General features: G+C 39.9%; 1 protein-coding gene across 3 annotated transcripts in view; it reads right to left on the reverse strand.

Annotated features, from left to right (window-relative positions):
- The window catches only part of LOC126175493 (ribosomal RNA processing protein 36 homolog), an 86,658-nt gene that overhangs the window by 18,192 nt on the left and 55,394 nt on the right, over nucleotides 1-13,072 (reverse strand). For all 3 annotated transcript variants that reach the window (XM_049922326.1, XM_049922334.1, XM_049922318.1), the window contains exons 5-6: nucleotides 4,274-4,391; nucleotides 3,782-3,953 (exon numbers count right to left, since the gene is read on the reverse strand). In XM_049922326.1, coding sequence (XP_049778283.1) covers nucleotides 3,808-3,953; nucleotides 4,274-4,391 — 264 coding nt within the window. In that variant the 3' untranslated portion in view covers nucleotides 3,782-3,807. The remainder of the gene's footprint in view (nucleotides 1-3,781; nucleotides 3,954-4,273; nucleotides 4,392-13,072) is intronic.

Here is a 13,072-nt window from a genome sequence, read left to right on the forward strand (position 1 = left end):
ATATTTGGACTACACCTCAACAGTATACATGAACACATCATCAAATTTACCATGGAGGTAGAGAAAAACGGAAGCCTACCCTTTCCTGTACACCCTGGTTACTAGAAACGCAGGAGGCACGCTGGGACATTCGGTATATAGGAAGGAAACACATACGGACATATATCTCAACGCTAGGAGCTGTCACCATCCAGCGCAACGCAGCTCTGTACTTAACACCTTAGTACACAGGGCGAGGTACATTTGCAACAAGAAGAGCTTACCGAGTGAATTACAACATCTAAAGGAAACCTTCAGAAGAAACAGCTACAGCGAGCAACTAATAGGAAGAGCTTTGAGGGACAATAAGAAGAGAGGACGAGAGAGAACAGAAGAGGACGACACAACAGGTTGTGCGTTCCTGCCGTATGCGGGACCACCAACGGCGAAGATTGCAAGAATCCTTAAGAAGCACCAAGTTAAGATCGTCTTTCACGCAGCAAAGAAAATCAAGGATATTCGTGGATCGACCAAAGAGTCACTAGGACTAATGACACCGGGTGTTTATAGAACTGGATGTGAATGTGGAATGCATAGGGCAGATGCAACGCTGCATTACACAGCACTGTACAGAACATATAAGAAACGTGCGTCTTGGACAGGTTGACAAGTCCGCGGTGATGGAGCACAGCATCAATGAAACCCATACCTTTGAATTAGAAGAAACAAAGAAGTTACGTGGTGCCAGTGGATTTTGGGATACAGTGATAAAAAGAAGCTGTAGAGATTCGTCTGCAAATAAATTTAATTAATCAAGACAGTGGTTACCATCTCAGTGTACAGCTTGGGATCCTGCAATTAGGAAAATTCGGCAAGAACACCCCGGTCCGAAGGGGACCGTGGCCGGCACCGATATGAACAGACAGTGGGAATCGATGCCTGCATGCGCGTCCCCCCCACCACCAGTGGCGCCAAGCACCCAGGGCGATTCCGCTGGCACGTGATTGGTCGGCGACCAGAATCTGAGAGCGGTCCAGTGGCTACAAAGACGCGCAACAAACAGCATCCCGACATTTTGCCTTAAGATGATGGACACGCAATCCATTGAAATGTTGCAACTAGAAGACAACGCCACTCGACTGATAACCCGTGAAGATTTCATAGCAGAACTAAGCAGGTCCCATGCAAATATAGTGAGATGGGCAGAGAGTAGAGGAGCTCGAGAGAGCCGCTTGCTAATAGGTCTACGGCTAACACCATGTTAGATAGCTCTGTAAAAATAGTCTAACATAATGAACTAGTGAGTTCATTTCAGTTAGAACATGTTGTGACTGAAGCGGCTGGAGTTCCAAACATTTTAATGAAAGTTTGGTGTTTCTACATTACATAGTTGGAGATTTATGAGAGTGTGAACTTTCTGGTCATAGTAACAATTCCATGTGGCATATTTCATGCTCTGTATGGAATACTTTGTTGAGCACTTCTTACTATGAAGATCACTGAAACGACCAAATGTTTAACTCGCAAAGATTGGTGGATCTGTGACTGTTAGATCATGAAAATTAGTCGGGTCAGGCTTGCAAAAATTCTGGCTGCTTGCGAGTGAAAATGTGTTGTACTGACAGTGAATTTTCAAGGATAAAGTTTACCACATTAAATAAGGACTTGATAGCCATTTCATGTGTTTCTGTATGAATAAAAAGCAGATTCAATCTAAATTTTAAATGCTTTTTGCAAGTAGACTGCATCCTCCGAACGCCCGATTTTTTAAATATGAACTTTTAGGAACTGACTTTCAACTCGAGTTACATGGCCTCTTTGTGGCAGGTATTAGGTAGTGGATTCATCAACGCTGCTTTACACTGCCTAGCACGTATCTGCAACTACAGAGTGTAGGGACATTGGAAGGAAGGAATATCAAGGTAGGTGGATGTTCGATAATACAGGGAGGGAGAACGCAGATGAACGACCCTCCCCGCCGCACTGTCAACCTATAAAAAGTGTTCAACAATATATAAATGTGCAAGATGTTCAAAGTTCTCGGGAAAAGCAGTGAATGCTATAGGAAAATATTGGTACTACACAATGTGTACAAGAATCAAGAGGCAAGAAACAAGAATTTAAAAGCAAGAACGAAATTTTGTAAGATGGGTATGTAATCTTTAACCCCTACTGTTCACCTCTACACAGAAAAAGCAATTATAGAAATAATAATATAATAGTAATAATGTCATATGGTTTAATGGCTTGGTTCAAGCCTTTCAATTGGACACCACCTTGGGGATTTGCATGTCCCTAAGAAAATAAAAAAGTTTCAGGAGTGACATTAAAACTCAAGTTGAACAATCACCAATAATTCATTCACAGATGAAATTGCTATCCTCAATGAAAATGCGGAAGCATTTCGAGATCTGTTGAATGGAATGAACAGTGTACTGAGCACAGAACATGTAAAGAGTAAAGGAAGGAAGATGAAATAATGAGTAGGAGCAAAAACCAGATTAGTGGAAACTTGACCATCAAAATTGGAGACCACAAAGAGACACTATGAAGGAATTGTCCTACCCTTGGAAGCAAAATAACATGACAGATGAAGTGAGGAGGAGATGAAAAGCACATTAGCACAGCCAAAGAGAGTATTTCTGGTAAAAAGAAATATTGACCTTAATTTGAGGAAAAAATTCCGAAAATGCACATTTGGTGCACAACATTGTATATAAGTGAATTGTGGGTTGTAAGAATACCTGGAAAGAAGAGACCTGAAGTGTGTAATGTGTGGGTGCTATAAAAGGCTGTTGCAAATGAGGTAATCAATACATAATGTGGTGGTTTTCCACTGAACTGGTGAGGAGAGAAGTGAGTGGAAGACATTGGCCAGAAATAGGAACAGGATGACAGGACATGTATTAAGACATTAAAGAATAATTTCCATGGTGCTTGAGGGAGCTGTTGACGAAAACTGTACAGGCCGATTAGATTATATTCAACAAATAATTGAAGGAATTGCAGGAAAGTGCTAATCTGAGATGAAGAGGTTGGCACAGGAGAGGAATTCATGGAGGGCTGCATCAAACCTTTTAGAAGACTGGTGATCCCCCCCACACACACACACACACACTCCTCTGCTCACCCCAAAAACAAAGGATAAGCAGAAATTTGTAATGGATTTTAACAGAGACATTTTGATAAACTGAACTGTTTAAAGAGATCTAAATCACAAATGAACTAAAATATCTACATTAAAAATATATTTCATTAGCTTACTTAAGACTACAGAAAGAGTATCAAACACAGTCAACAGAGGTCAAATATATCACCTCAACCAAGTAACAAGTGGAGTAAACCTGAACATGTGGTAAAAAAACTATGAATAAGTTGAACTACAGGAAATAGGACAAAAGAATAGAATTACATCATGTGAACAGCCATAGTCAATGATGCTCAAGAAATAAGTTGTTTGTGTAATTATATGCACCAATCAGAATCAGTAACATTCTCCAAAAGTGTGTTTCGAAAAACACAAAATGTTCACCATATTGCAGAAACATGTAAAACAAAAACAAAACAACCATATCTGAAAATAGAAAAATTTGCTATTACACTACAATAAAGAGAAAAGTAATAATGCCCAGTTTTACAGACATGGGAAACCAGTAATCATATTCCAAAAGAATGTAATAAAGTTAACTTATTTATTTATTTAATAGCTTTAATTATGGTTTTTAATTGTATTTCACAGTGAGCTCACTTAGAAATAGTGAATAAATGAAAAAAACCAAAAATCAGTTGGGAAAATCCTTACCTGCTGGCAGGTAATGCTTAAGAATTTCAATGTGAAGTGTTACTGAGGTCTGGAAGTTTCTTTCGTGCAACATGAGCCGACTTCTTTCTCTGTTTCTCAATATGTTTCTGCAACTTGCCTTTTTTCTTCAGTTCTTCATACTGGTCTACTAACTGGAGTACTCTTCTTTCAGCTGCCAGAAAAAATGCAGTCCATATTTGAAAAACAAACATATACCTTATTTTCAACATATTACTGGCAAGAGGCTGGAAATAGTAGGATGGTAAGGACAATAAGGATATTAAATCTTAGTACAGGGAAACCAATAGATGAACTTTCATTATGCTATTTGTTTGTATTACAATAATTAAAAACTTACAGCTTTGTCAGCAAATCTACTTGATTTGGAAAAATATACCTAACAAGTAATTCAGAGTGAAAATTAAGTAGCTCTTCTTTTGAGCACAAACTACCACAGAATAATTTTTAGGTTAAAAAATAAAATAAACTCACATTTCTTTTTAAACCATGGTTTTTTACCCTGCTTCAGCATTTCAATCTGTTCTTGTCGTTCCAATTTAAGTTTTTCCAACTTCTCTTTGTGTCGTTGCTCTTCTCTATCTTGATTTTCCTGAAAAATTTGATTGCCAGAGATGTAAAGGCACACTCTTGAGAAGGAAATCTCTATCTCTGAGCAGTGTGTTACAACGTGCTGCAATGAGCACTGTAAAATAAGCACGTCAAGTCACAGTTACAGAGGCCCTACAATATCACCACAACATATCACATTACATATAGGCGTATCTTAAATTAATGACTATAGTATTTGAAGAAATGTATTAAAATTTATATTTTCGACCATTAAGCAATGGAAAATCTAGGACAGAATAATAACAATGTTATGGAAAGGATAGACTGCTACTCACCATAAAGAGGAGATGTTAAGTTAAAGGCAAGCACAAGAAAAAGACTGCTATGCATTTGAGCTTTTGGCCTCAGCGGTCAGAGACAATGGTCAAGTATGTGTGAGTTGTGCTTCTGTGAATGTGTGTGTGTTTTCTGCTTTAGAAGAAAGCCTTGTGGTCGAAAGCTCAAATGCGTAGCAGTCTTTCTGTTGTGTCTGTCCGCAGCTGAACATCTCCTCTAGATGCCCCCATCATATTGACTAGAAATTATAGAATGAATAAACATAACCATTAAGTAACACGTACAAGTGCTGAGCAGTAGATAGGCATATAAAAATTAACTGCAAGATAGTAAACCAGCTTACGAACTTGAGTTCTTCTTCAGAGCACACTGATACCCACATATGCACAGAATTAGTTTGTACATGACACGTGTATAGCACCTAAGAGGAGGAGTGGAGGAAAAAAGCTACAAGTGGGAGGTGTGCAGCTGAATAGGTGTATCACACTGCTACTTTCACTGGATTCAGTGTCTACGATAAGAAAGTGTGTACCTGTGGCAGGACTGTAAGAGCATGTGCTGGGTGGATCCACGGGACATGGACTATACCTGGGTCTTTATCACAGATATGATCCATGTGGCAAGGAGTTGGAAACGTGAGTGCCACAAGTAAGTCGGGTAGCTACAGACTAGCATTTTGTGACAGGGGAAAGAAGTGTGCATGGATATTTCCTAATTTCAGATTCCTGATGAAGCACTAGTGGAGGTCATGGCCAAATTTTTCTAGTACCGATATATGTTGGATAATGAGGAGGTTGGCGTATAAAGTGCCCAGGAAACAATGTGTTTGTATATATTCTCCTCAAAGGGTTTATAGCTGTGTGTGATTCTATAGTCTGATTGATAGAGATACTGATCAATGGCAGCAGGGCCATGGGCTTGGGCAATAATCATCATTTTTGCCTCATTGTTGCCCTTTCTTCCTTGTTTACTTCCAACAATGTTTTCCAGAGGTACCATCTCTTTCCCCATAACTACACCCAATTCATAATACATCCCTGCTTCACTATCTTAACTAAAGAAAGTGTTCATTTCTTTGGCAAAAATTTCATCCCACAGACTGTTCTTTAAATATAGCTTATCCCATGAACTCCACTCAAATGGCTGGACCATAAAAATTCCTGCCCTTCCAGAAAGACCACCCAACTCAGATTTCATCATTCCCTATCACTCATAAAAATCTAGTTCAACAGAAACAAACATCCATAGCAAAAGCAACTCTCAACAACATTTGCTCCTGCCATAACAAATGACCATTACGCAATCCAAGTTTCCTACACTCCACAAGCCAGTTGAACACTTTCACTCTACTACTAGTCAAACACCACATCAAAAAGCTATCTGGTCTACTGTCTTCTTAACTTCTTTGGAATACAAGCACACATTAACAAGAGGAAGCCACAACGTTGGGCTCACAGATTTACTTCACACTTTTTGCACCTTTAGTAGGCCATTAAGACAACATAACCTGCAAGAGTAAGGTGCTCTACTCTGGCAATTCTGAGAAACCTGCAACAGAACTTTTATGTGTTTGTCATGTAACTGATGTACCTGTTTGTGGGTGCCAGACGTTAGAGTTCATGGTGGTCAAGTGGTTAACATTCGAGCTTCGTAAAACAAGCGTGCACGAGGCGATGGTTCGAATTCCATTCAAACCTTCCTTTTAGTAGTACAGGGCTATTACAAATGATTGAAGCGATTTCATAAATTCACTGTAGCTCCATTAATTGACATATGGTCACAACACACTACAGATACGTAGAAAAACTCATAAAGTTTTGTTCGGCTGAAGCCGCACTTCAGGTTTCTGCCGCCAGAGCGTTCGAGAGTGCAGTGAGACAAAATGGCGACAGGAGCCGAGAAAGCGTAAGTCGTGCTTGAAATGCACTCACATCAGTCAGTCATAACAGTGCAACGACACTTCAGGACGAAGTTGAACAAAGATCCACCAACTGCTAACTCCATTCGGCAATGGTATGCGCAGTTTAATGCTTCTGGATGCCTATGTAAGGGGAAATCAACGGGTCGGCCTGCAGTGAGCGAAGAAACGGTTGAACGCGTACGGGCAAGTTTCACCCGTGGCTCATGCCACAACTGGAAACCGACAGCGCCGACTTCATCTTTCAACAGGATGGTGCTCCACTGCACTTCCATTTCTTAAACAGGAGATTGGAAAACCAATGGATCGGTTGTGGTGGAGATCATGATCAGCAATTCATGTCATGGTTTTTGTATGTGTGTGCAAAGCATTGTGAAAATATCTCAAATAATAAAGTTATTGTAGAGCTGTGAAATTGCTTCAATCATTTGTAATAACCCTGTACAAGTGTAAATTGTTTAATATTCAAAACATTTTCACCTACACTATCCATTCTTGCTACATTAGCAACATCTCACCACTACGCACAATAACTGCCAAATGGGGTCTGCCTCTGTGTCTGCATCTTGAAGCGTTTGCAAAGTACGAGTAGTTCCATGTAACTTACCAGACAGCATGTATAAAAGATTTTGTAAATCACGACAGGCATACATTTTCAAGACAGAGAAAAAAAAAAAAAAAAAAAAAAATGGTTCAAATGGCTCTGAGCACTATGGGACTTAACATCTTAGGTCATCAGTCCCCTAGAACTTAGAACTACTTAAACCTAACTAACCTAAGGACATCACACGCATCCATGCCCGAGGCAGGATTCGAACCTGCGACCGTATCAGTCGCGCAGCTCCGGACTGAGCGCCTAGAACCGCTAGACCACCGCGGCCGGCATTTTTAAGAGAACTCTATGCATTTCTTCATTTACTCTTTGATAGTTATAAATATGTTTGTTCTAATAATTAAATTTAATTTTAAAAAGTTAAGTAGTCAAATAAGATGAAATCCACAAACAACATGAAATTCACAAATACACATGGTTGTGTTAAAATTGTATTACCTCTCAAAAGTCATATAAATTAAATAATATGGCCAGTGATAAAAGAAACAGTTTAAAAATTAAGTTTTAGTGGGAGTGTAAGTGTTGCTTCATACACATTCGTGTTACTACCTCGAACACTAACCACTTAATCACCATGAACTCTAGCATCTGGCACCTATGCATAGATACATCATCAGTCACACAACAGATTCGTACAACTTCTCTTGTGATTTTTCTAGAATAGTCAGAGTAGTGCACCTTACTACCAGCACATTATGTTGCTTTAATGGCCCACTAAAGATGTATGAAGTTTGAAGTAAATCTGTGATCCCATTGTAAGATATGTGCATCATGAGACACCCTCTTGCCTTTCCCCATTAGCCTTTCGCAACACTGCTTTCTCATTAATTTTAAATAGATAACACAGTGAAATGTTGGACTGACATCTCTCAGATGCCAACCGATTCTATATGCACAGTAGTGCCATTTAGAACTTTTTAGTCCTTGCTTCCTGTACTTGATTCTGATAGTTTTACAAAACAATTTACTTCTTTGTACACATTAACCTGGAATCATCTGTTCATCTACATTCTTGAATGTGTGTCTGTACTTCGCCTGTACCTATACTCCAATGAAATAAAAATCTGACAAGTGCAGACACAAAACCAATGTTTCCTTTCCTACAGATACAATCCTCTTGTTGGAGAACACAGCAACCAACCACAGTCTTAAAACAGGTCTTAATCTGATCATACTCTTTGCAGGTAAACACTGCAGCATTGCTGTGATGTAATCCAACCTTCCTCTTTCATTTACAGGTGGTTCTGCTGTTCTGCAGTATTTGGCGCCAGCAGAGGAGTATTCCAAAACAGAGTCTAATAGGGATGCATGTATAAAACAGTGATGTGTGACTGAATTCCTCACTGCTGAAGAAACTGTGTCTATTGAAATCCACTGATGCTTGCTTAAGGTACATGGAGGTGATACAACAGACCAGAGCAATGTGAGGCGATGGGTATGGTACTTTCAAGGTGGTGAAAAGGATGTGTACAAGCCATGACATGGTCGACTCTGCACAGCTGTCATCCCTCGCTGTGAAGAGCATCTTGATCAACTAATCCATGCTGATTGGCGGATAACTACCACAGAAAGCTGAATGTCAACCTTGGAAACAATGTTGGAACATCTTGGTTATCACAAAGTCTGTGTGAGATGGGTCCTGTGGTTGCTTGCAGGAGGATAAAAAGCTCACTGAATGGAAATTTGTCACGATGTGCTGGATTACTACAAAGCTAGAGGTGACAATTTTTAGAATAGCATCATCACTGGAGATAGGACACAGCGTCACCACTATGAGCCAAAATCCAAAAGACAGTCCAGGGAATAGCGACATGCAAATTCTCTGTCAAAAGAGGAAACTCAAAACTAAAAACACAACTGTCGGCAGGCAAAGTGATGTGCACAGTCTTCTGGGATAGACAGGGTGTGGTTCTTTTGGATGTCCTGCAGCCTGGAGAAACAGTCAATTCAGCATGCAATAAGAAGACACTGAATAAGCTGAAAGCTGGAATTTCCACGGTAAGGCCGGAGAAGAAGATCAACTTTCACCTGTAACATGTTAACACCAGGCCCCATACCAATTTTGTGACCATGCAACTCACTGCAAAATTCAGCTGGAATGTTTTACCACATCCAACGTACAGTCCTGATTTAGCACCTTCAGACTTCCATCTCTTTGGGTCTATGAAAGATGGACTATGCAGTGAACATTTTCAAGACTCAAATGCTGTTGTCAAAGCTGTAAGGGAATGGTTAGCCTCAGCTAGTTCCGATTTTTGCAAGCACAGCATTCATTGTTGGCAAAAGGCATAATGAATTATGGTGACTATGTGGAAAAATGACAGTTGTAGCTGTAATATTGCTCTATTTAGCTGTGCTGTTGTGATTTATGTATCTCCAGTAGTTTCCATGAATAAAAATTGGAGGATTTACTTTTGGAATGATCCTCATACTTGGCAGAAGATCTCAGCCAACCATCACTGAAACATCGCTCTACAACCTACAAGCCTAACTTTAAGGATCCTATTGAGAAAGTCTAGATTGACTTCCAATTCATGCTCTCATTCCTTGGCTCATACAATAAACACTTTATCAAATCAATATTCTTTTTCTCTGTAACAACTCATCTTCCATATGCTTTCAAAAATTCTCAACCCTAACCACCTGGATGCCCCATTGTAGCTGGTTGTAGTGATCCGATAGACAGGATTTACATCCTAGTTAACCAATACAACCAACACATTGCTCCCTACTTAACTTTCTATGTCAAGGTCATCAACCATCTCCTCCACTAACCCACAATAATTCCTAAACCATCACCTACAGATTCTTCCTTGTCACAGTTGATGTCACAATGTCACATCATCCATGTCTACCATCTTGCTGCCACCACTGGACACTAGTTCTAGTGATGATATCTTCATGATCTCAGTCAAAGACTACTCCCCGCCCTCCATATATATAATGTGTGTGTGTGTGTGTGTGTGTGTGTGTGTGTGTGTGTGTGTGTGTGTGTGTGTTTTCTTCTTCTTCTTCTTCTTCTTCTTCTAATATTTCGGCCGTATAACGTTTAGCCATCTTCAGAGTGAGCTGCAAGACTGCCGCTCCAGTGCACTGGATTGAGTCTTGCGGCTCACTCTGAAGATGGCTGAACATTATACAGCTGATATATTAGAAGAAGAAGAAGAAGGAGAATTCTTGCGGCTGCACACCCGAAACTTAATGGAACAGTCTTTGCGCTGCCAAAACCTGAAGATTCACATAGATTTGCTATGTCTCCATTGTGCTAATGCTTGATAAGTAGACTTTTTTTTTCATTTTTACTTCTTACATTTTACTAACAGTGATTTTTACACAAAAATTTAATTTACCTGCACATAAAGCAACTGTATGAGGAAGGAAAGTATTTCAATTTGCTCCCCAGAAACAGAAATAAATTAATGTGTTGTAGGTGAAGGGCAACAGGAGGAAGCAAAGAGGGTGTTGTAGCAAGAGACAAATTCAGGTAACGGAATCGATAATGAAAAACCTTGAGTATAATGTACATGAGAAAAGATCTTTACATGACCCCTTTCTTTTATGGAAAAAAGGTGAGGAGGGGAGAGAACAGTCTGTGGCCTACCTTGACTTCCCCTCCTACAATCACCTCTTTCTCTCACCCCAACATCCTCAATTATTTGTTGGCTACGTTCAAAGCTCTGTTTGCCCCTACATTTTGGCCTAATGAGGCTCCTTCTAGTGCCATGAAAGTTAATGCCTGATAAACTGTTGCCACTTTCTTGGTCACTTGCTGACGTAATGCCTGTTGGTTTTTTTCTCAGGATCTTAGGTTTACTTTTTTTTTTCTTTTTCAAATTTTTCTGACACTATGCCAACAAAAGAGACTGGCATTGTCTTCACCCTCCACTGCTGGTGGCAACTGGAAGACTAGGTCTTGGAAGTATGGGATACAGGCAAACTGAAGTCACTTTACAGATGGCTCTGAGCACTATGGGACTTAACATCTGAGGTCATCAGTCCCCTAGAACTTAGAACTACTTAAACCTAACTAACCTAAGGACATCACACACATCCATGCCAGAGGCAGGATTCGAACTGCGAGCGTAGCTGTCGTGCGGTTCCAGACTGTAGCGCCTAGAACTACTCGGCCACCCCGGCCGGCAAAGTCACTTTACAGAGATGAGATGTCTTTAGAATGTGCAAGGGGAATTTCACATTGCATCTGACACCTCAAGGAGGTACTAAATGACCCTACATGAGAAACAACACTGCATGTTCCTGATGTTTTATTCCAAAGAGCATTGAGGCACTGCGTAAGAAATAGTTATAAGAAAAAGAAAACATACAGGAGAAATGACGAGGGAAAAACCCAGGCCACTGATCAGGCAGGCAGAAGGGTTGTGAAGATAATGAAACAGAAAAGACAGAAGTAAGGTGGTGTGCTAACTAGAGGGAACTATTGTAAGATCACAGTGCCCTGAAAAAATTAAAGAAAAGGCATCTTTACGAGGAAAGTCCAAAAGTAATTATACTTCACATGTTCATTCCCATCAATAGAATGGATTTTTAAAGTGTTACAGAAGGAAATTATAAAGCAGGACAGGCAAATGAGAGACGTGCAGTACTCCCAATAAAGATGATAGTAATAATCATATTATAAGAAATAAATAATGAAATATAGACAAGTAAACAGGGTGTCCCAGGCAAAATGGACAATATTGAAGGATACAACAGGAATGCTCATTTGAAGCAAAAAAATTCATATGTATATATTCCCTATTCAGAATAGTTCCCAGAACACATTTAAATTTTTCTTTTTTTTTCCTCTCTCTTTCTCTAGTGGTGTGCATTTGCGTGTCTTACACATACAACCTCTGACATTTTATTCACACTCAACCTACCTCACAGCTTTCAACCTCTTCTCTCAGGATCTTTCTGCTATTAAACTAGCGCACTGAATGTGCAGTAGTCCATGGGGTGTTGTGAGTGACGTAGTGAGAGGGAATGAGAGTGTATCAGAGAGAAGCACTGGTTAACTGTGCTAGTACATGCACTGGTTGAAATGCCACCCATCTTCACTAATGAAGGAGACACAGTGTATATGGTTTCTGCGATGGTGGCACTTCTGCTGCTGTCAAAGAATACCATTGGCGCTTTCCGATACATCAAATTCTTGATTATACACTGATGTTCCCTAATTTCCAGCACATTGTGTGAAACAGGTATTTTTACATGTTACCATTTCCCTCTGAACATGTAGTTCAACAAACTGTACAGGAACAGCAACACATTGTTGAAATAGCACAGTGTAGTCCAACTACCAGCACAAGGCAACTTTCTGCGTGTATTGATGTCCCATGACACGTATGGTGAACATTACATGCAGAAAACTTGCAGGCATTTCACATACAGTGTATGTACAATCTTCACATTGGTGACAATGCCACATGACTAACTTTGTCACTGAATAAATGACAATCATAATTTGCTTCATTACTACCATTCACTGATGAAGCTAAGTTTACAGGGAACTGAATTAACAACACATGCAATAATCCTCAACGGTCGGAGGAAAATCCACATGCCACAGTGGAAACCAATTTCCACATTAGTTTTTTGATCAATGTTTGGTCATGTCGATAGATAGGTCTAGTCATTTTAGAAGAGCAAATAATGGGACAGAATTATTTGCGCTTTTTGGAAAATGTATTTGTTGGACAATTTGATGATGTTCCTTTGGCCACTTGGACTGCAGTGTTCTTCCACCATGACAGAGCCCTTCCACACTTTCCCAAACAAGTGAGGGACATCTCAACCATACAACCCTAATAGGTGGATTGGTGATGGTAGTACAATTAACTACAATGGTGTAAGG

The sequence above is a fragment of the Schistocerca cancellata genome, chromosome 1 (assembly GCF_023864275.1).
Source record: "Schistocerca cancellata isolate TAMUIC-IGC-003103 chromosome 1, iqSchCanc2.1, whole genome shotgun sequence".
In the NCBI taxonomy this organism is placed as follows: Eukaryota; Metazoa; Arthropoda; class Insecta; order Orthoptera; family Acrididae; genus Schistocerca; species Schistocerca cancellata.